Source organism: Aplidium turbinatum, chromosome 7, assembly GCF_918807975.1.
Source record: "Aplidium turbinatum chromosome 7, kaAplTurb1.1, whole genome shotgun sequence".
NCBI lineage: Eukaryota > Metazoa > Chordata > Ascidiacea > Aplousobranchia > Polyclinidae > Aplidium > Aplidium turbinatum.
In genome coordinates this window covers 25579431-25604184 of record NC_137478.1, presented here as the reverse complement: position 1 = coordinate 25604184, position 24754 = coordinate 25579431, and the positions used below count along the sequence as shown (strand labels likewise).

Here is a 24754-nt window from a genome sequence, read left to right as displayed (position 1 = left end):
AATAAGATATATCCAAGCAAAATTTGAAAGCAGCTAATTTTTTAATCAACTTGAAACTTTTATAATCATATATCAACTGAAGCATACTACAAATTTTCATTGTGGTTTGAAGCTTATTGTTTTGTAATAGACGTATTTTGGTGACGTTCATCAATAGGCTACCCTGCAAGGTAAAATACTATTCTTTCTCATTAACATAGTTTGAAGCACAAAATATGGAAAGGCAGTAGGAAAAAATAAAGAATTATCGGTACCATTCTTGGATCAATCTGCGGACATCCAAGATGATAATAGAGTTTACTTAACATCAAGTTTAATCTCTTTTTTCACTTGTATGGGAAATGGTTTTCATGGTGAGTTGGCAAAAAAACTAATGTCAATGCATACCTACCATTTATTTAATTTCTGTTGATAGGTTGTTTTTTGTTTGTCGTATCCAGGCTTACACCCGGTGGTTGAAGATTTAGATTAAGTGGACGAGAAGGCAAGGAAGCCAATCTTCGTGTCCACCTTCAGGCATGCCTTTAAGTGTCCTGCCAAAGACACAACTGCATGCTCTTGAGTGGCGTCGAACCGGCGCCCTTTCGATTGCCGTTCCAAAGCTCTCACCACTCGGCTATGCAGCCGACAAGTTGATAGGTGTTCAATAAACATAACCGATGTAAAAAAAACCTATAAGGTAGTAAATAGTCCAACCGGCAGGTGACAGGTTAGTTGGAATTTTAATTTTTCGATAATTTTTTTTTTCATAGGCTATTTTTTGACACTTCTGGGGGTGTTTATTTATGCAGAAGACAATTCAACAAAAATCGCTGCAAGCTTTGACCTTCTGCTTTAGTGTAGGCTACAGCGTGACAGCATATTTGCAGCTGCAATACAACAGACATCTGAAATCAGAAAAAAAATATTACAGACATCGCGTCATGCAGGCGCTCCATGTTTGACATGCCAGTGCGAGGGATGTGAGTCGTTTTTCGCTCTCGTTTTATTTTTCTAAACAAAAACAAAATGCAAAAATATTTGTTTGTTTTACTTAGGTATCCCTGGTTTTACTCAAACAATTTGTCTAATATTTAAATGCAAGAACAAAATTTTCACTTCTGATTCTCAATATCTGTTGTGAAATAATCAAGACATCGATAAGTTAACCTGTGGGCTCAGCAATCGACCATAGCCTATAGCAGATTCACCAATTAGATTGTGAAGAACATTAATCATCATACCTAAGGTTGATATATGCAATAAAAGACGAAATAAACAAACTAATTAAAGAAACTAAAAACAACAAAAATTAGGTTGACTGTTAACATAGTCATTATGGGCGTAGCCAGCCAAGGCCTATGAGAGGGGGTACGGAGGGTACGGCGTACCCTTGAGGGCCCAGGACTGTGATTGTTGGGGGGCCCGAAATTGTGATTTTATATTTTTCGAGCAAAAATGTTTGGTTAAAACCACCCTAAACGACTAAGTTCAAGCATAAAAGTTGTTAGGCCTATTCTTTAGTCTCAGGGGGCCCGGAATATAGAAATTGGGCCCGGAGAGGTAATTGAATGCATTGCGGTGCCCAAAGTGGTAATTTAATGCTTTACGTGCAAAAAGTTTTTGTTAATAACACCCTAAATTAAATCATAAAAGTTAGTCATTCTTCTGTCCGGGGGGGGGGGGAGGGGGGCATAGTATAGCAAAAGCAGGGTTAAAAAAAACCCTGGCTTTTTTTTTAAAAACCCAACACGCTAGGTTTTTTTTTAAAACCCGGGTATTTTTGGGCTTTTTTGTGTTTTTTAAAAACTTTTCGAAAAAGGTAGTTTCACGCTTATTTCACTTCAAAATGAATTTCGGAGCAGAGGCTCAGCCGGAGTGAAAAAAGTGACTTCGTTCACCTCTGCTAGGCACGTGGTGAATGCAAAAGTTACGGTAATGAAGAAAGGTTATTGGTCAAATGATTAATTTGATTAGCCTATATTTTGACAAGATGTTTTATTTGAGCCTTGGTAGAGAGATTGACTTGTTGTAGCCTACCACTACCAGATACATATATCACTCAGTAACGTAACGGATTTAACATTTTTTATTAAACACACAAAAAAGCTAGAAAAAACTAATAAATCCAACGTTCACAACACCACATAGTGTCCTCATCAGGAATAATTATAGGCTACATTTAGGAGAAATGAATAAATGAATTTGAAATTTTGACATTAAAGCTGTACAAGCGACACCTCTCAACAGCACCATCAACAGCTGACACACAAATTCAATGCAGGGTAGCCTACACAAATTGGCAAGGGACAGATCATATGATATGCACAACACAAAACACTAAATAATAGTTTTATGGTTTTATCACAGCCTGATACTATTATTGCGCACAAATGTCCAATTCTGCAGTAAAATGTTGTATGGTGTGCAACAGGGGCGGCGCCAGCCAAAAATGAGTGGGGTGGACAAAAATATTTCGAGGTAAAATGCTACCGTACAATATGGTCACTAAGATTACCGATTGCGAAGTGATTCACTGCAGCTCGGTTGTGAAATTTATTGAAAAATAAACAAAGGAAATTGAAAGGGGGCAAAAGCTTGTTTTCCATTGAGCGCACTCTAAATTATGAACAAAAGAATAGAATGGGGCCAAACGCTCCCATACATTTCCTATATGCGGTCCATGGAATTGCTGACTACGATCTTGATGTTAGCAAGCTTGTCGTTATTTTATGTCATGGAGCTGCTGCAATGATAGGCGGCGTCATAAAAATTTATTGGGTGGCTCCTTAAACAGGATTAAGCTCTGCAAGAAGCTTTCCCAGTCCGAGGATAAAGATTTAATCAATTTTAAAAATCTTAGCTATTAGTATTACCCAATAATAGCTATAGGTTAAGAATCACTGCACGAAAGTTTATTTTGCGCTCGCAGGTCAGTTTAAAAGCTTTCACCAATTTTTGAGGACCAGTGTTATCGGCAATGTCTCGCTCACTGCTGATCTGCACCAGATGTTCAAGTCTTTGTGATGACACGGCAGGTCGCAGATAATTGTTTATTGTCTTAACTTTGCTGTGGATACGTTCACAAGATGCCACAGTCATGGGCAAAGTAGCAAAAATTTGAAACAAATCGCTGTACAAATGATTTAAGGTCGTTTTGTCCACACAATTTCAAAAGTAAAGGCAAACACAATTAACCACGCGGTCTTGGTCAATCCAGTTTGGTGCTTTTTAAATTCTAGTTTCCACTTGTGACAATTATAGCTGATCTCAAGAAAAGAAGATCCTATTGCTGCTCAACCTGATTTTCATGGAAATTATAGAATTTGACTAAATACTCAACTTTAGGCAAATTTGATAGAGACATGTGCGTGAAATAAAATGCAGCTGCATTTGACATTAATTCACAAGCTTGATCCGAGTAGCCTAACGCTTTTTAAGTTCATTTAGCATTCTGTCAAAGGGTAAAGAAATATCTCTTCTCAACTTTTCTGTAATGGATTCTGATTCACTCCACGGAAGACTGTTGCAACCTATCAATAATATCTGACCATCTCGGGAATGGTTTGGTGGGTAGCGGCATCGCTTAGCCGGCGTGGTGGTTTCACTGGTAATTTGATTTCTATCCGCAAACAGCGATGAGTTGAAAACCAATTTGTTAAAATCTTCCTCTGAACGCAGTGAGTCAAATGCTCTTGTCAAGGGAACGTTCAAATATTACGTAACGCCTTCGAGGGGGAGGGGGGGGGGGGTTTATGCAAAGCGTTACGTTAGCGTCACATCGGGGGGGAGGGGGTTCAAGCAAAACGTTACGTAACGCTTTCGAGTACGGAATGGTAGTTTTTTGTGCTGAATGCGTAGTGAAAAAGCGTTACATGGGGGAGGGGGGGATTGAAAAAAGCGTTACGTTGGCGTTACATGGGGGAGGGGGGAGGTTAAAAATTCGGAAAAAAAGCGTTATGTAATATTTGAACGTTCCCCAAGTCGTTGATAGCAGCAACCCTAGTGGTGAGATCTATTTCTTCACTTTTTAAATAATCTGAAGCCTGTTTATTTAACGAAAAGCATTTATGAGGAATAAGACTAGCAGTAACAAATTCAGTTTGCTTGATGCGGAACAACAAACCAGTAGCTACACCATTACCTTCGTTTGACATTTGTCAGAACATTGACAGCAGTGCTGGATATAGGCTACATTAATAACAACATCCAGATCATCTAAACCTGCAGACCATCTAGTAGCCTATCAGATATAGGCTAACGAGTGCAATGCAATTTTTCCAGACATGATTCCCTCCTTTTTCAAATGCTCTTTATACAAAAAATGTCTGTTGGAAGAACAGTCCATAAAGTGGTAGATGTTACCAATTGTTTTAAAAATTGTTTTGACTGTCGCTAGTCGCTACGTTTTCAACACTGTGCTCAAGCACAAGATTTAATCGGTGTGCAAAACAATGAAAATATACCGACAGTTTGGCACCCGCTGCAACTAGGTGTTGCTGTGCACCGTCATCCTTGCCTGACATGTTGGTGGCCCCATCAAAACCTTTGCCTATTAGGTCTTACAAAGCTTGTGTCTCAGCTGTGATAAAAGCCATCACCTCAAAATGGTAAAATTATAGGCCTACTACAAACAATCAATCAATACAACAAAGCGATAACAATGAAGATTCTTCATTTCTTCTTATGTCAATGCTGCAAAAGTAATTCATACATAAGAAGTTGAAGTTAATTTATGACGCAGTCACTAGGCCCCCCCTAACCCCCTGCATACACCCCCAAGTTTTCTCATCGGATCTCGACGAATTACAAAATTGACCTTAAATAGGAGTGGGGTGGACATGTCCACCCCAGTCCACCCCGTGGCGCCGCTACTGGTGTGCAATATGCCTAAGCAAACATTACGTGTTTTGCCCAAGACAAAGGGGGCCCGGAGTGAGAGGGGGGCCCGGAATGACTCTTCGTACCCTTAGTGAAAATTTCTCTCAGAGGCCCTATGGCCAGCACAATATGTGCGGTGGGAGCAAATAGGCCTAAGTATTTTTTTTTATTTTCAGTTCAGTTGCTTTTATTTCTGACCCTCACAGCAAAAACAATAGCCTACACGTCAACATAGCAAAGGTCGAGAAAAAGGTAGAAGCGACAAAACGTGAGCGTTAAAACGTGCTTGTGACCGAAGTAGGCTAAGTTATTAACCCTTTGAGGACCGTTGGTAGGCTACATATGTGTACCATGAACTTTTTCCACGATGTCTAATCATTTTCTTGTAGTTATCAAAAAGTATTTGTCTCTAAACGTTTCTTAAATAGATAATCTATTTAAGCTTATAAATAAAAAAAGTTTGGAAATTGTATTTTGTTTTAACCTTACTTTAACTGGTTTTGTTTGGTGAATTGGTCAGGGTTTGAAGCGGTAAACTTTTAAAGATCAACGAGACAAGTAAAAAATAAAAAAAATATATAATTTTTATTCTACATCAATGTTTAGTGATTAATCTGACTTATCCCATCAGTAAAACCGTAAAAAAATTAAAAAACATGTTGCTAGACAATGCTAAACTTTTGTGGTACACATATGTACCAAAGGTCCTGAAGGGTAAATTCTATTAGTCTAATGGAGGGATATAGTGATGTGGGAAAAACTTGAAAATTAAGACTATTGTTGTGAAATTTTAATATAAATAATATAAATATTAATATAAATAACACATTTTAGATCTACATGCAAAGGTAAATTTAACTGATAGCATTACTTCCGGTTGAAAAATTTCTATAATTTGGCGCGAATTAGCCTATGTCAATAGGCCTACTGTACAAGCAATTATGATTTTCGTCGTCGTCGCCGTGTGAGCCTCTGAAAACAGCCCCACCTAACTGAAAAACTTTACAGACTTTTTGAAGCTAGTTTTTATTTCGCAGAGTAGCGATGAGCCATGAATGTAGAAGTGCTAGCTGTAGAGTTAGGGTATTCAACAGGTTATAGGAAGTGCTAGTCCAGCCTAGGGCATCTCAAAATTACTTGAACCTTGTATGCAACGGCTAGGCTAGTCAAGACTAAGCTCAATACTAGTAAAGTTTGTCTCCAAAGTAATAGCCTACTGATAGTTTTTTTTAAATACAGCTTAGGAATATCAACTTTTTAACAAAGTTTGAATGCATTTTTTCAAAATTTGGGTTAAAAACATGCTCGGAACGCACCAAATTTAATGTGATTTTTCAAATTTTTTCGGGGGGAGACCTCCCAGACCCTCCGCAAAGTCGTTCGCCTTCGGCAAACTCAGCGGCAGGCTTCGCCCCCCCCCCCACTATTCATTGCAGCCCCACTGCTCACAAACAGCACCAGCCGCCTCTGTGTAAAACCATACCAGCAATGATACTAAACACATTACCTTTAAGGACCAATGGTACACATATGGAGGCTACCACAGCGTAACTTCTATTTGAAATAAAACAAAATTATTTTTTTTTCAAATATCTCTTTAAAGTGATAAACTTGTAGTAAAAATCATCAATATTTCAATAAAAGTGTCTCAAAAGTTTATGGTCTTCAAAGGGTTAAGTTGAAAGAAATTTGGCACGGTCGCAACACCTTCAGAAAAATTTAAGATAGAATAGAAAGGGAAATCAAAGAAAATGTTAACTTACAAACAAAAATAAAAAAAAACAAAAACAGCCCATAATAGCCTATTATAACTTAGTTTTAGCTGATATTTTCAAGAATTGTAAGTTATAAATAAACATTTGTTATGAAGATCGGCCATGTTGCGTTATCAAGAATGCTGATAGTCGTGAAGAGAACACATCTTGATGCGTTTAGCTCATAGCAAAGAAGAGCAAGGCACGCAAAGAAGACCCCACAAAGAAATCCTACCACGGGAAAAGCCATTTCAAGCGCAGCGCACGAGGCCTTATGCACGACTCACAAAATAGTTACAACTTGGCGACACGAAAGAATGACAAAAACAAATAAAACAAACAAGCAAAAACAACATGGTCATCTTGCGGAAATCAAATTATAACCAAAGAAGTTAGGCTATTTCTTGCAGATATCAAGCGTGCTTTGATATAAAGTTACGTCGATAGGCTAAAGCGATTAATTGACCCCAGCCAGCTAAACTCGTCACCTCTACACCGATCCAACGTCAGCAAATGTTGAATCAATGCATAAACGGCAGGCCCCGCTAGCCGGGATGTAGTAGTGGCATGTCACAGTAGGTTAGTATGAGAAACTTGGGTTACCGTAATACCGTATGTTTTACGCGTTAAATACAAAAGTGATCCAACTCGTCATATTACGTTAAAAAAAGTAGCAGACAAACAAACAGACAATAGCGTGACGATCCGGTCTAATGAATTGGTATAAAACAACTGGTTGGAGCACATCGCCACCACTTCACCGAAAGATGGCGATTGGCCGAAGAGGATGGAAAAATTTTGCAGACCCTGCAGAACCTCTGTAAACAAAAAAACACAAGAAGCAGTATTTGAACTGAAAGTTGTCTTTCGCAAATGAACTATTGGTTGATTGAATTACCAGGACTCACTTTTTGATTGACTGACCGGAACAAAACCTTAAAAATCGGGACTCAATCGGCTAAAATAAGACGCATGGCAAGCACACACAATTTCTGTTCAAAATGTCCTTTGGTTCTTTTATATTTTAAAAATAAATTCTTGCCAAATAAAATGGAACCTTGAATTGTTATTTCGCAACACTGCTAAAGTTGCCAGTCTTAAAGCTTTTTGTGCAATTGAGCTAATTTTGTTTTGGAGCCAATAGAAAAATAAGTTGCAAAGTTGCGAATTGCAGATTTTTGGATTGTTTTTTTTATGACTGTATAAGTAAACCATGCTGATAAAAGAAAATTTGAATAATCAATAGTTGTTGCAAATATTTAATGTTAAATTTTGCTTTGACTTTGGTTTGGTGTGGTGGCTGACTAGATGACCATTATCGATTATGGTCTTTTGCTACGATCCTGATTGTGCCATAATATAACCAAAAACTGTGACTTACAATGTATTATTTTTACTTTTAATTTGCTCTGCTTGTTTGTTTATATGTGGCGCTATTGAAACAAATACTCTAAATTGACTGTGATGAAACTGTGTTGGAGTTTTAAAACCTTTGGCAACACTTCTGGTGAGGAGAAAATTTAGATTTCAGAGAGCAAAGCCAAAGTGGCAAGTTTCTTTTTCTTCAGTTGACGAATGACAAATAAACAAAAAAAAATTAGAAGACAAGTCTTATTTTCATTGCAATGAAGTTTGGTTGTCTTTGGGAATGTGAGTACAAAATCGTTGGCCTTTTTGTACTTCCAAGTCAATTTATCAATTCAATTATGATTTATTATCAATTCCAATATGCTGTGTAGCCTACCGTACAGTACCGGTAGCTCATCTACTTCTACTACATGGCTATTGCATTGTATGTCACTAAGTTAAGAAGGTGGTTTTTTCTGCAGTTTTATTGATGTACTAACATTGGCTTTGCTTTGTAGAAAAACATTCTTATGGTATCAGCCTTTAAAATTAGCATAGTTTTATGTTGTCAAACTCATTGCCGACTTACGTAAGTTACAGATTGTTAAATGAGGTCAGCAATTGTCAAAATGGGATGCCACCGATGTCGTCCCCCCGATGTTGTCTCATGCTGATGTCGTCCCGCGTCGATGTGGTCCCTAGAAAGAAGTGTTGCCAGATGTTTAATTTTTTTTGTCATTTAAATGTAGGTAAAAATTAGGATTGTTCGAAAAGAACTTTTTCAAGTCGAAACGAAATTTTTGTCACCTTTTTTTTTAGCGAATATCTAAAAAAACAACTACCGGTAGCCTAGAAATTAATTTTTATTTTTAAAATTTTTAAAGGAAATCGTACCTTCCCAGTTGTTGCTGCCAGTTGCTGGAACTGTTTGCCTATTTGTGTGAAAGAAGCAGAAAATTTAAATGAATTCAAAACTCGCTTGAAAACGTTCTACTTCAATGAACAATTGAACATTATGACTGAAATTACCGTATTAATTATCACCATTGTCATGTACAGCGCCCAGGAGCATAGTTTGACTGTGGATGTGGCGCTATATAAATATTGTTATTATTATTATTATTATTATTAAAATGTAATCGAATGAAATCAGAGACTTTTAAAAATGGCAGCAAGCCTCGAAACAATTTTTTTCCGGCGGTCATTGTAACTTTCCAATAAATGTAGTGTTACTTATCAAACTTGGTGAAGTTGTTATCTGGTAGGAAAGAATATTCATGTTAAATATAATAACCATCCTACTTTTCATAAAAAAGTTACAGACTTCCAAATATGGTAGCTACTTTGATTACTCCACTATGCTGCAAATTAATTGCATTTTGACAATGCAATCATGTAATATTGCTAAGAGTAAACCATTTTACCAAACATAAACTTTATAAAACCTTTAGAGCAAAAGATATGGTTAATTGAAAATGGTCCAAATAAACAAATGTGGAAAAATTTAAGTGGGACCTAAAACTTTAAAGCATCCTATTTCCCAAACTACAATAGATATTGAGCTAAAATTTGTAATGCATGGCTATATCATGCCAAATAACATATTGACCTAGTTTGAGCAAAATTGAAGTGGGTCAAACTGGGAACTTTATGATTTTCAGGACGTTTGGCATGGAATGTCTCATATACCTTAAAAAATGCATGTTTTTCCTTTTATGACACATAGAAACATAGGTATTCTACATTTTTTGACACCAAGACTGACTTTCTACTATGAGTGGTTAGCAATTTAGAAGATTTTTTACTCAATTTGACCTTTTGTGACCTTTATTGAGGGGTAGGTGGCTGGGTTTTGGAGCCTACCAAAAAAAAGTTGTGTAGATGTTATTTTTTAAAGGTTTGCCAGGTTTTCAGAACCCCCCATGTTAAAATTGCAAAAAAAATATTTTTCAAACCACCCAGGTATTGACATAAAAAAAGTTTAAAGCGGTGCAGTGTTGCCAGACAAAGAGTTGTATCCCAATTTGCAAGAAAACACCATTGGTGTTTGAGAAAAGAATTTTTGGTTTGGAAACTTCTGAAATCTTACGCAGTAAAAAAAATTCTAATCTGTTAATAAAAAAAAGACAGTGGCTATTTGACCGGCGCCGGTCTTTGAATTTGAAACACTAGTTGACCGGTAATGACGTCACTATACAGTCACTTTTTTTCTTTTTCTCTTTCAAAGCAAAAGACGAGAAGCGCGTATATAAGTTCTGAATAAGACAATTTTGTTCAACTCTATCCGTGGCGCGTGCGATACTTTGCCGTCTCCTACTTTAGAGGGTATGAGTTCGATACTACCCGGAAGCGTTCTTCCTTTTTTTTTTTTTAAATAAATTTTGACCAGAAGTGCATTTTTGTAGTCAATTTTTAATTTGAGTTGCATTACATTTACATACCATTGCCATTTTTTTAAAAGAAGCATTGTATATAACTAACTTGTTGAGAGCAAAAATGTAATGCTTCGTTCGGCAAACACGGTCACATCAATCAATGACAATCAATCATTTTATTTTTCGTCATTAATGCGTCCGGGACAAAAAAGATACTAACTACAAAAATCGATATAGACCTACCAGCACGTTAATGAACGGGAAAAGGTGGCAAAACCTTGAAAGGTTTAAAACGTGCCTGAATGAAAAATTATGTAGTAGGCTATACGACACGTATATCAGTAGTTAGCACGGCCACAAACGAAAAATTACCCAGAGAAATTCTCAAATTCCAGCAAATTAAAAAAACTCCAACTTTATTACTCACATTTGAAAAGACATAAAAAATTGGGCTGTAGGCAACTCAAATTAAAAATTGACTACAAAAATGCACTTCGGGTCAAAATTTAATTAAAAAAAAAGAATAAAGAACGCTTCCAGGTAGTATCGAACTCATTCCCTCTAGAATAGAAGCCAGCGAAGTATCGCATGCGCCATGGATCGAGTTGAATAAAATCATCTAATTTAAAACTTCTATACGCGCTTCTCGTCTTTTGCTTTGAAAAAGAAAAGGGTGCCTGTATACTGTGTATAGTGATGTCATGAGCGGTCAAATAGTGTTTCAGATTCAAAGACCGGCGCCGGTCAAATAGCCACTGCCTAGAAAAAAACAGACATTTAAATTATTTTTTTTGGATCAGGTGACATTGGTAGAAAAAACTACCTGAAAGATGAGGACTTTTTTTGTAAGGACTTAATATAATAAAAACAGTGTGGTGAAATGATAATGCAACAAGGGAATTTGAGATAATACAGATTTGTAAATTTCTTCTACGTTTAGGCTAGCAACAATTTTTGATCTGGCAACACTTGCCATGAATCAAATTTTTCGTCTTTTCCATATGTACCAGTGTAACGGTCCAGGAGTCACTGCGGTCCAAAAGTTACCGTGCTGCAGCGCGGCAGTCTAGAAATGACGACTCTGGGTTTTTTTTTCACTGAGACTTTTCGGTCATTTGTCCGAAATGGCTTGAAAAATTTTGGCCATTTTTTATTTATTTCGATCATTTTTAGTCGTTTTTGGTCATATAATATAGTCAATTGACTATATATTTTTTCTGACATTTTCACCGAATTGACTATATTTTTTTCAGACATTTTGTTAAAAAATCGGTCAATGACCAATAAATGACCGAAAAAAAAAAACCAGCGTCAGACCACAAATGACCAGAGCTGCCTAGCGCTTCCGAAAACAATGCAAAAACAAAAATTTAACAACTAAGTTTAATTGAGGAGTTGAGCACTTTCAAACTAATGCAAACCTATTCATTAAAGATTAATCAATGTTTTAAATTGTCAATGTAACTTTTTGAGGCATAGGAATTTCAGTTATTTTCATAAAAAAATGGCACCCCTGGTAACTCCTGGACCGTTACACCGGATTTGCTATTGACTGATGCTTACGTTTGTTGAAATGGAAAATATTTAGAACCAATAAAATTTCTTTGTGGTTAAAATTTCTTGTAAAAATTGTTAGAAGTCAACCAAATGGTGTTTTTTATATAGCACTGTATCCATCGCAGATATATATTGGCTGAACAGAAAGTCCTTGAACCACCCTATAAATGATTTATTATTATTAATAGAAAATAAATGAAATTTTATCAAAAAGGTATCACGATGAGAGCTTACATTACTAGGAATAAATTTATTTATTTTGAATATGGCCGTATTCACTTGGATAACTCTCGCAATTGTTTGAACTGTTCAACCGAGAAATTCAATGCAATGCAAGGATTGTGGAAAGTGGGTACATGCAAGATGTGCTAATGTCAAGAGAGCCGCAACAAGATTGGCGAAGTGTTTTGTTTGTGGGAAATGCAGTAAAGGAAGGAATGAAGTGGAAAGCCATGATGATGAGTTCTGCCATGGCATCGAAACAGTGACAGACTTCTGTTATCTGGGTGATCGGATAAATGGAAGTGGTGGATGTGAAGCAGCGGTGACAACAAGGGCAAGATTGGGCTGGGCAAAGTTCAGGGAATGTGGGGAAATGTTGTATGGCAGAAAATTTTCACTAAGGATGAAAGGGAAAGTATATCGGAGCTGTGTGCGGCCTGCAATGCAACAATCGGCCACCCCCACTAGTGGGGAACAAACCGACGATGGATTATGATGATGATGATGATGATGAACCGAGCACTTAGCTTGTTCTGGGGTATTTTGGCCTATCCTTGCAGTCTGAGTGATTACTTGGGTTAACAACGGAACAGGCCTTTGCCTCCAATAACAACCACACACAAAAGTCCATGAGATTCAAATCAGTGATGGGAGAGACCACATTTCCTTGCTCCGGAATCTTTGGAAGTTGACATGAGCACCAGTCTTGAATCTTTCTTGAGGTGTGGGATGGTGCACCAACTGCACCATCTTTTGGATTGTGAAGAGCTGATCTTTGTAGTGTTTCTTCATGTTTTCAAGGGCTGGAACCAAAATATCGTTGATGTAGTGATCTGAATTGATTTTACCCCTTGTTTCATGAAAATCAGAGGAAACCTTCAAGTTTTGGAGATGGCGGCCCACATCATGGCAAAAGACGTTTTTGATGGTGGTAAACTGTTCTCACAGAATCTTTAATATATGCTGAACAGTGAACACTTTACATAAATTCTATCATTCTGATTATTGAAATGAGTTTCAAGTGAGTTTTTCATCTGAAAAAATGATCTTTTGCCCTGCCATGCCTGCCTTCAGTTCTCTGAGAAGAATCTGTGCTACTTCAAGTCTCTTTTCTTTTGGAGAGGTGTAAGGAACTGCTGTTTTCTTAAGATCCTTTTCCACAATGGTTTGCATTGTTCAAGTGTTGCTTACATTCATATTTTTGGCCATTTGACGGATGGATCTGTTTGAGTTTCTCCTCACCCTTTTTTGGACAGCCTTAACCACTAGGCTACCTTTGTTCGAGCAGTGCAGAGTCTTCCGCTCCTAGGACGATCTTCAGATGTACCAAGTTTCTTAAATCTATTCACAACATGGCAAACGGTAGACTTGTAAACAGTAGATTTGGCAACTTTTAAGAGCTTAAATTACAGTATCTCAGAGTTGGTTTTCCCCACGCAATAGAGCCTCGTTTTTTTTTTGGGTCATTTATTGGTCATTGACAAATTTTTTAGCAAAATGTCTGAAACAAATATAGTCAATTTGGTCAAAATGTCCGAAAAAATACATAGTCAATTCAGTCAAAATGTCCGAAAAAAGCAACGTTTCTCAGCGAAACTTGATGTTGTAGCTAGTCAGGAAGTGCAATTTTTGGTTTGTATCAGCTATTGTGGGTTTGTAGTAATGAGGTGTGGGTTTGTATCAGCAATTTGTACTTGAAAGGAAATATTTTCATCATAAAAAATGACCGAATTTTTTCAAGTCATTTCGGACAAATGACCGAAAAGTCTCAGTGAAAAAAGAAACCAGGATGGGGCTGAATGATGGCTTCTCTTTGGCTCATTTTAAACCTAAATTTTATAGAGTTTAGCAAGATATTTAGCATATTGAAAGGCATGTAAGTGACATTCAACATGTGTAATCATGAAACAAAAAAAAATCCAAGGACTTTCTGTTCACCCTGTCCTGTATGCGTTGCTCCTTAAGTCCTTTACAAAGCAGTGCCAATGCAGCTGTATAGACACGCAATAATGCACATGGTATACATTTCAGATTATTTCCTTAGCATTGTTAAAGTTCAAAGGTTGAATTTATCATTATGAGAGATGAACATTTTAAAGTTCAACAAATAGAAAGATACATGCAAAAATATAGTTTTCTTTTTTTGTCGTAAAAGGATCATTTTTGCCTTTGCCCTGAAATTTTTTTCTGGGTCTTTGGTGGGAATTTACTTGAAAAAATGTTAAATTTGTCAAGTTTTACATGACAAAGTTATCACATAGAACATTCATGCACTTAGCCTACTTCACCATTAAATTTATTTTATTGTTAATTGTAGGTTATTTCTTTATTACTTTAGTGCATACGGTAGGTGTTTTTATTTTCACTGACGGAGCACCCACAGTGTTTATGTATTTATCCATCAACAGAGGTAAGTTCCATTATTTATCCTGTTTATGTATACATGTAAAGAAAAGCATACACTTAGGCATTTTCAATCATGTTAACAGTACTTAACGAGTAGCAAATATCAATCTGACATGTCTGGTTGAACAAGTGTTTAGTTGCTCAATTTTTAAAAGTGATTTTTCTGATTTGTTCACAGTGATGATATTGCAACAGAAATATATAAGTGATAAATGTCTAACGACAGACACAAAGTTATCTTTCTTGGTTTCTAATTGATGCAAGTTTGATTTTTTCTTTTGAAGGCAGCTGTGGCGATAACTGTGTTTGCAGTACAACAGACAGGATACAGCATTTTGTTGCTTTCCTGTCCTGGTTAGAACTGAATGGCTATAGCATCGATACAACTGCGGTTGCTTGTTTCAATAGACAACATAGAATGATTTTTAAAAAGGCCTTTTTGTGTGTATATACAAATTTAATGATCTATAGTTGAATTGTTGTAATGTCAAAACTGTTTTTTTTATGTTGAGGTTCATAGTTTGGGTTAGCAGTATGCTAATGAATAAATTTGTCTATTTTTATTTCAGACAGTACAAACCATAACGCAATTCCATTGCATAAAAGCCGGGAGTGGATATCAAACTGTTCGTATTTTTCTACATGTCATACCTCTATAAGAAGAAAACATTGTCTGAATGGGAAAAATTTCCGCAATCAAAGAATAGTTGATTCTTCCGTTGATGTGTTTTTGTCCTCAAAAATATCTGTCGATGACTGTATATGTGGATGTTTAAGAACTGTAAAAAAGTCAAGTCATAAATCAAAATCATTCCAATTCATTCATAAATTTAGACAGCCTTTTAAAAATTTCAAAACATCAAATAAACCATCGCAATGGCTCGATACAATGTCAATAGAGACGTCCAGGATGACTTCTATCGCTACAAAATGCCAGCAATCATAGCTAAGGTAAAGATTTTATTATGTTAGTGTATTTATATATTATATAACTGTATTCATACCCTTTCGTGTGATCAAAGTTATGAAAATAACGTATACGATACTGGAAAGTGGATGGAATAGGTTGGAATAAAAATATATTTATCAAGGACTTTTCATCCATGGTTTGACCTACTTGTTCAGCACAGCAGTTAACAAATTAGCGTGCAATACGGGTATGTGTTTCTATTACAGTTAAACTGTCTTCACCAGTCTGAATATCGACAGATTCCACCTTGCATCATTTTTGAGACATTGGTGGTACCCTGGATTAAATCTTGATTGTGATCACTCATCTTTGTCTTGATTTTAGCTTTGGGCTAACATCTTGTAAATTTTGTACTAAAATAGTGCTGGTGTGAAGAAAATTTACATGCAGTATATATGTTAGTATTGAAACCATTGAAAGCTTTTCTGTCCAAAAGTTGATTGATCATGTTTTTTCTCTTGTGTCAGCCATCTTCAGTTAATCAGTACCGACACATACAGAATAACAAGGTGATAAACAAGCAACTTTTAAAACCTTGAAGATTCATTCACAAATGTGCTTCAGAATAGAAATATAATTTTGTATACCATATTATACTGTATGATTTATAATAATAATAAAGAGAAAACAAAGCAAGTCTTCTACCAAAATTCAAATGTATCTAACCGTATATGATAGTTTGTCAACATTGAATTTTTTATTTGTAGGTTGAGGGCAAAGGAAATGGCGTTAAAACTGTTATAGTCAACATGAGTGATGTTGCTAAAGCTCTTGGTCGTCCGGCTACATGTAAGTCTCTCATCATAAAGATCTATTTTGTTGCTGACTTCTGATACATGCCTAACAACAGAGTCGCATTTTTCCAATCAGTTAAGATGACTTGAGTTGTTTTTGCATGTAAAAGTGCTTGCATTGCTTTATGATGCTAATAATTTTTCGTTTTGAACTCATAAGGATGCCCTGTGATTTGTGCTGCCATGCAAAGATGTTACAAAAAAGTAAATCTGTTTGTGAAAATTCTTTACTGTTAAGATTTAATGATTTTTGCTTATTAAACTTGTACAAGAATGGCAAATATTTGAGATTCGTCATTACCATTGCTGATAAAAAGTGCAAGAAAATCAAAGCAAGAATAGGTTGAGCAAACCAGGCCTTCAATGATTTATCATAATTTTTTGAAAGGTAAATGGAATAAGTTGTGACATGTTACATTTCCCGATGGCGCAGAAGATAAGATGTTGGCTTTCCAATAATGCAAACCTGGTTCAACACTTCAACACCCAGCATATGCTGGAGTGGTTGTTGATAAACACCGTTAACATCTACACAGAGTGTAATAATTTGGATGGGTGTAGCTGTTGAAGGAAAGGTGGCCGATAGAAAGGAACTATAGCCAGTAGCCACCCTACTCTCGTTAGAGTAGTGCCGAAAGCTTAGCATGATGAATCTTATCTTACTCCCCGAGCCTCAGTGACTGAGTATCAGACCACCTTTACAGTATGAGTATTGAGTATGCAATATAGTCATTGAAACAAAGGCACTTGAATGACCTCAATGCAACAAATACAAGGATCTGCTATCAGTTTTCAAAAGGAACCAATTTTGACACCATTTGACAAACAAAGAAGCAAGCATAATGTTTTGTACTCATCATGAGAGAGAAAAATGGACGAAATTGCATTCTGCAGAAAATGATAAGAAAACATGCCGATGACAGACAATTCTTGAGCTTTTAAAACAGCATTATTAAAACACCATCTATATTTTGCAACCGGGAGTAAGTTTACAGATCAACTGAATTGCATGATCAATAACAACAAAAAGTCATGCGAGTCTAACCTGAAGCGGGCATACCATCATCATCTCTTCACGGTTTGGTCTAAACTGGTGGGAACGAGGTTGCCCATTTCCTTGAGTCCTTCAAGAATTAATTATCTTGTCCAGAAGTTATCTCTGGAGGAAACAATCCTGGCATTTGAAGAACAGTCTTCAGATTATCTCTATGTTCCACTGTGAATGTTGACTTGCAGTTTTGGGTTAGATATTGTTGACTTTGCATGACCACTGACCAGGCAATGAACTGAATTTACCCATCGCCATACGAGATGATGCTTGCTGCCCACAGGATAAGTTTGTGCTGGCATACTGTATATATAATTATATATGTCCATACGTTTATCTGCTTTACCTGTTTAGATGCTTGCAAGTTTTTTGGGTGTGAGTTGGGAGCACAAACTCAGTTTGATTTGAAAAACGACCGCTACATCGTGAATGGGTCTCACGACAGCATGCGCCTGCAGGACATGTTGGATGTTTTTATCAAGAAATTCATTCTTTGTCAAGAATGCGAAAATCCAGAGACAACAATGGTAAAATATATTATATATGTTTTTTGGATGTATCTAGGGCTTCTAGGCTTACGCCCGGTGGTTAAAGATTTAAATTAATGAAGAAGGCAAGGCAGCCAATCTTCATGTACTTGTTTGGGTCTGCTACTATTCGGTGAGTCCGATTCGGTGAGTTCCTAACCTCTAACCCCTAACTCCAAACCCCTAACTCTAAAACGGCAATGATAATTAGGCTACGGTACCCGATAATTAAAAAAAAAAATTGAAAAAATCCCCCGTTAAGGGATCGGACTCACCGAAACGGGCCATTCCGTACTTGTTTAGGCATGCTTTTAAGTGTCCTGCTAAAGATTTAGGCACATGCTCTTGAGCAGTGTCGATCCGGCGCCCTTTGGAGTTCCATACCTGGGCTCTCACCACTCGGCTGTGCAGCCGCAATGTTGTATAGTGCATTGATGGTTTTCTTGGTTACACTGTTGATTGTTGAACTAGTTTTTGAAAACATAACATTGGTTATAATAATGTAATGTACACCAAATGTTGTTCTGTATTGTCATAGAAGCAGCTGTAGGGTATTGTGTTATTACCCTGCACATGTTTTCTATTCAGCAGTCACGTGTGTAGTTCTTCAGTTCTTTTCTGTAAAGCAGCTATTACAACACTGCACTTCTTTGCTGAAAATTTGGTTGAATTGACGTCATAGGGTTTGTTTTCTCAAGTTTATATTGAGATTACTTTTATTTACATTTTTGGATTTCTTACTAGATGACATCATTGGTACGTTTTTTATTGTCTAAATTTGTGTTTTGGGTAGCAGATTTCTTAACACCAATTGATCCTGCCATTACATTGATTTAATACAAAAGTGACACATTTTAAATGTAACATTTTTGGCTTCTTCTTTGAAACGGTCCGCAGTGGTTCTAAGCATGTAACACCACGTCACAGAACTTTGAAAGTGAAGATTTTTCTATTTTTTGTAGATTGTGAAACGCGGCAGCATTGGGCTTGTTTGCAAGGCGTGCGGGAACCAGAGCTTAGTCGACCTACGTCACAAACTGTGTACTTACATCATTAACCACCCTCCGCAGAAGGAGAAGAAAGAAAAAAAAGTGAAGACTAAGAAGGATCAAAACAGCTCCAGTGAAGATGATAAAAGCGAGGACCGCAGAAATGGAAAACATTTGATCAAGGTTCAACATAGGCATGAGAAAGCACTGAAAAAAACCTTTTAAAAATACTTCTGATAGAGTTTTACATATTTGTAGAGGATTTGATTCACTGATTGATACAGGCCAGGTCACCAGTCCGACTGAGTTAAGTTTTCCACTTGTTGCTGAAACTTGAAAGGTTGTTGCTCATAATTTTTTTTTGGCTACTATACCGTGTGAGCCTGCTGTTCAACAGAGCTGTCCTAGAAGTGCGTTGTTCAAGCGCATACCCCTAGTCCCCTAGCGTTAAACCCGCATTGCCCGATCTTGTCGGTTTTTCATGCGCGAAGCCGCCCTTGAAATCAACTCCGCTGTTCCATTCAGCACATCAGTCGCAGACATTGAATCATTGTAAAAATCGACTGATGTGCTGGATGGGAACGGGACAGATCAACGATATTAAAAATTCCTCTAACAGTATCGTCTGGTGACAGTTAGATAGTGTTGGTAGCCTACATGGTTTTCCCTACTTCCCGTATTGTAAGGGTTGGACGTCAGCAAACTTCGATTCGGCTTGATGGCGACTTGTTATGTAAAAGCTTCATCTTTGTACTGATTGTCGCCACATCGCAGACGACCAACAATGGCATTGATGACGATGATTGGTCAGTTGACATATCACCAGAAGCAATAGCAGCTAGGATGACCGAGATCACATCAGGGGCGGCCACCTTGACCCTGTCTAACGACCTGGAGCGAACACCTTCCGAACGCGCCAACATGCTTTACGCTTTCATTAAGAAGCACATCAGCACCGGCACCATCGATTCCGTGAGTTGACAGATATGCAAGTAAAAAATCATAATCTTTCCATAATATACAAGTAGATGGAAACAATTCAATTTTTTTTTTTTATTGCACAGTAGAATTCACCCATATTGACACCTGAAGGGACCTTCGAAAAAGTGTCACTATAAGTATAGCCTAATTCCACTTGTAGTTTAAAAACGGTACTTTGCAACAGATACCACTAGCACTATGCAGTATAGCGAAATGTCACTACCGAATTCTGCTATAGTTTTATGAATTTTATACGAATCAAAGTCGCGGAATATTTCAATGAAGATCAATTGATCGAAACACACTTCAACGCAGGCTTCAAAGGAAATAGCAAATGAAGCTGAGCGTTTGGACATGAAAAGCAAGGCTCCTCTTATCCTTGTAGAGCTTCTCTGTGATCAAAATATGAAAGATCAGTTGAAGACTTACAGGAACCACTTCCTTCGAGTAAGTTCATTCCATCATTCTGTACAATGAGGAAGTTCTTCCTGGGCTCTTTCTGATTCAACATCTGCAGATGCTGAATCAATGTAAAAATGATGGATTTTGCTGTCTGGTAACGTACAATCACCTAATGACTTTAACATTGCTCTTATGGTTTTTCACTTTAAGAACTTCAAATGTTGTCTGTTTAGTTAAAGTGTTTTCTCCACAGTTTGAGAAGATTTTGCACAGCGCCAGCACATTTTTTGATGTTGTGTTAACATCCGTTGATGTTGATTAGATGAACATGTGCTTTATGGTTACTAAAGCAAGCTATCAAAAGTTTATCATTAACCAGCAGCCACATGTTTACTGTACACTCAGAAAACAGAAGTTGCCATATTTACGTCCCTTCAACGCCAGCGGACGTTTATCTGATGTAAAAATGACAGGTTTTGCTGGCTGAGACAAAAGTTGCTGTAGTCGAAACGCGAGGATTATGTAGCTCAAATAAGTTTTCATCGTTTCATACGATTAAAAGATAATTAAGCCTGGCCGTGACGATAAATTGTGGTTTTGATGAAATGTTACCTAGCGTTGAGCTATTCCGAGAACAATAGTGGAAAACTTCAACACAATGCAAGTTTTGTGCTTAAAGTGTAAAAAACAGTCGAAAACAGACCCTGTTGGATTGGTCTAACGTTGTGAGACTGTGCAGTGTGCAATAGTTATAAGGAAATCACACTCAACCAACAAGAAAGCACTTAGTTGAATGTCAAAGCCTAATTTTATCTTCACCTGCATGCTTGTTGATTTCCACGTGGCCATCTTGCAACGTATCATCGAGAAGTCAATTGTGTATCTAACGAGCCTGTTTTTACGTTGGTTTAACGTCTTCGTAGGTTAAATTAATGTAAAAAAAGGAACATTTACGTGCTGACTGACGGTTAAATCATTGTTACCATTCGGAGGTTATGTTAGTGTATCGTTACCATTGGTTGAATATCACTGCGTTAAAATTATTGCTTTAAAATCGTCACAGCTTTGCCATGGCAACCAGAAGGCACAGAAAGCTTTACTCGGAGGATTCGAGAAGATGGTAGAACTTCACCGTGAAGCGTTGCTTCCTAAAGTCGCCTTTATTGTCAAGGTGTGTTTGTGTAATGTACAGTAATAGTTACTGTGGAAGTTTGGTTCCAACTTGGATGGGAACAATTGTGCCGAGAGAACGCATGACCCTACTTAATTAATTAGTCACAGACACCAGTTAGATTTTACGACCTCGTAGTCAAATTAGCGTGACTTGTTCTCTTTTAAAACTTGTTTTAAAGATTTATATCTTAATATGTTTTAACTCGAATATAGACCTTCACTGGATCTGTTTTATTTTGAGTTCTTTAATGACTCTTTTTATGCTTCTAAAGGAGTTTTACGACCTGGACATCATTGATGAAGAAATATTGATCCAGTGGGGTGATCATGCCAGTAAGAAGTATGTATCCAAAGATCTGAGCAAAACAATCCACGCTAAAGCTGCTCCGGTCATCAACTGGCTGAAGGAGGCGGAAGAGGAAAGTAGTGAAGAAGATGAAGAAGAGGTAGGAGCAAGTGGTTCTTATTTTGCAAGGAATCAGTTTTTAATAAACAAGAAGTGATAAGTTCATGAATTACGATTCATGGGTAGTGAGATGTGTTGCTGACATTTTTTCTTGTCGTTCCTCGACAAAGTTTAATTTCTTGATCACTCATTTTTCTGAAATAAGTTGTTGTACAATTTTAGTAGAGTGGTTTCTCTTTTTTAATCATAAGCAACCATAATTGTGCAACAAGCCCACAACCACAACACAACATTAAATTCATAAAAACAAAAACGACTTGATAAGGGCTATATGCATAGCCGAAAACGTTTGTTATTTTGTTTTTATAATATAATATGTTGTGTTGTTGCGTAGTTATGTGTATTTAAAGTTATTTATCAAGTATTGAATCTCGATGCACTTTCAGCTTTGCACAACTTATGAATACTTAACGTTCTTGTTGCGAACGGTTTAGTAAAAACTTGTCGAGTATTCATCCGACTTTTTTCCAGATTGAAATCGAGTACAGCCACAAAGCGGGTATGCAGCTGAAAATCGAAGACAAACCAGCGATGCCTAAACACGCTGGAAATGGTGATGCCGATCAAGCCGATGTTGACGACGACGATGATGTCGACATTGATGACATATAAACACGTCGTTGCAGTCTTGGCGTCAGGCAGCTTCTGTGAATATTTCTTCTGCTGAAAAATATGACTGACAATTTCACTAGCTTAGCATTGCTTTGAAGTACGTTGCATTTTCGTTGAGTTGTTCATTGCTTGTTTTTGTCATGCAACAAATATGGCTGACCATTACTTTGCCTGGATTCTTTTCTTTATTGGTCCGTTTTACGTTTCAGGTTCTTGGGGCTTGCGATATACAGCACAAAATTTTCAGATGATGAAAAGCTGTTAACAATTTTCAAGTTTTGTTAATTTGATTACTTAGCAGCACTCTATATAGCATTGTTTTGGTAAATTGTTTACTTTTTAAACGAAAGGGATTTACTGAACTTGAATTGATCACTGATATTTGGCGTTAAAAGAATATCTATTTGCTTGATATCCATCCGTGGTGTGTCAAGGCATTGCTTTACATAATTTTTGAAAGGTTGAAATACTGACGGCTGACTCGTTTAAAAAACATTTTAAAACGTCAAAACAACAAAAGATGTTAAGGTCATTATTTTTATTTTGGTTTTCTTTCTCGCGCAAACTTTACCAGCTTGTTCATGGCATATACTGAGGGAAAGACCAACGTAACATGCCCCCCAATTTTGTACAAAAACTTTGTAATCAATTACGATTGGGATATGCAACTGTCAGAATGTGCAGTAATATGCGTATCACACAATACCTGTCTCCAGGAAAAAAGATCTTTCGAATTCCAACCAGAAAATAAACCTTTGTAGATGTTAAATCAATGTAAAAATGGGACTGATTTTCTTGGACATGATTGGATGCCAAATCAGAAATTGTATGCTCCAGTGAGAACCAATTTAAACTAGAAACAGACATTGTGCGACTTATGCCTCGATATTTTGTACAAATTAAACCCGATTGCTTTTGTCGAGCCAACTGAGAAGTGGCCTGCCGTGTTGTGATCATTTTTGAGAAAAAAAAAATTGAACTCATGATACTTGCGTCATATCGAAACAGAAAGAATCAGACTTTCTTTTTTTCATTTTCAAGAGAAAGTGCGTTTTGTGTGATATGCAGAGAACGATGCCTGCAAGAAAAACAAAGTGTATCCGGATGCTTCCGGACATAAAGTTGTTTTGCCACTTGCGTAACTCACCTCAATGCCTTGGCAACGCGGCTTTTCTTGTACAGGCGCCATCGGAGTTGGCTTATATTTGTGTGAACTTTGTGCGTGTATTATTTGAACGATATGCAGAGTGCATACGTCGTATCACCGCAAGATTGAAGTACAGTTTGGGTGAAAATCAATAAAATTTGTGCTGAAGAGTTTGTATCTTTAAATCAGCCAGATTCAGTCATACTCTGTTCGGTAAGGCAAGTAACCTAATGTTTAATGCGTAAAATTATTTCTAAGTCTAATTTTGTCATCTTTCACTTATATTCCAGACGGCAAAAAGGTTTGCAATACTATCAGAAAGTAAAATACGAGACAATGCGATGTCTTGAAAGTTTCTGTCACACTGTTAAAACAGTTTTTGCGACAAATTAGGCTACTATCCATGATAGCCTATTCTATAAATGCCACATTTTATCTCATTACGGTACCAAATGTCTTGCTACAACAGGAACAAATGAATGAACAGACATTGGGTCCAAGTTTTTTTTTTTATCGTGGTTTCAATCAATAAACTTACTATGCCCAGCATCAGACCTAATTAAAGAAAATTTTCATGACATGTTGGCTGGGGTGGCCTAATGTTAGATTTTATGTCTGGATAGGCCAACTTCAATGAATGTTGTCCAGTTCAGCAAAAATTGAGTAGCCTAGGCTTCCGAAATGTTAAATCTTTACGCTATTTGAATAGGCTACCGTAGCCGGCTGAATATCAAAACAAACTTCAGCTTGAGGACGCGGGAAGCAGCTGACTTGATGACTGATATAGTCTTTTGTTGCTTGCTATATCTTGAATCATTAGGTTTTTCATGGTACTAGTGTTTCGTACCAATTATTTTTTTACCCAAGGCTACTATTTTCAGAAGAAATAAAACTTTTCTCTCTACATTTGGGCACTAATTGACAGGATTTATCGAATGTGCATATTAGCCTACTGTTACACCATAAAGCTACATGTATTTTTTTGGCTTGATCATTATTGTACATCAGATCAAAAACCGGTAATAAACTGTTGCAATATCAGTACTGAGCGTTGTGTGAGAAAAAAATATCAGTATGTGCATATCCCCCCCTCCCCCTCGAAGGCGTTACGTAATATTTGAACG

General features: G+C 37.0%; 1 protein-coding gene across 1 annotated transcript; it reads left to right on the top strand.

Annotated features, from left to right (window-relative positions):
- Positions 1 to 201: 201 nt before the first annotated feature.
- LOC145774083 (eukaryotic translation initiation factor 5-like) lies at positions 202 to 22648 on the top strand. Its single transcript, XM_082585231.1, has 10 exons — positions 202 to 353; positions 15091 to 15472; positions 16199 to 16280; positions 17688 to 17860; positions 18823 to 19032; positions 19624 to 19821; positions 20146 to 20277; positions 21296 to 21403; positions 21678 to 21851; positions 22343 to 22648. The coding sequence occupies exons 2-10, from the start codon at positions 15398 to 15400 to the stop codon at positions 22481 to 22483; spliced, it is 1293 nt and encodes a 430-aa protein (XP_082441357.1). The 5' UTR covers positions 202 to 353; positions 15091 to 15397; the 3' UTR covers positions 22484 to 22648.
- The last annotated feature ends 2106 nt before the right edge of the window (positions 22649 to 24754 follow it).

Bases quoted from the DNA above. Each gene is read 5' to 3' on its own strand.
- LOC145774083 (XM_082585231.1), top strand. From the start codon at position 15,398: ATGGCTCGATACAATGTCAATAGAGACGTCCAGGATGACTTCTATCGC. The intron at 15,473-16,198 runs GTAAAGATTTTA...TTTTATTTGTAG, and splicing joins TGCCAGCAATCATAGCTAAG to GTTGAGGGCAAAGGAAATGG. The intron at 16,281-17,687 runs GTAAGTCTCTCA...TTACCTGTTTAG, and splicing joins TCTTGGTCGTCCGGCTACAT to ATGCTTGCAAGTTTTTTGGG.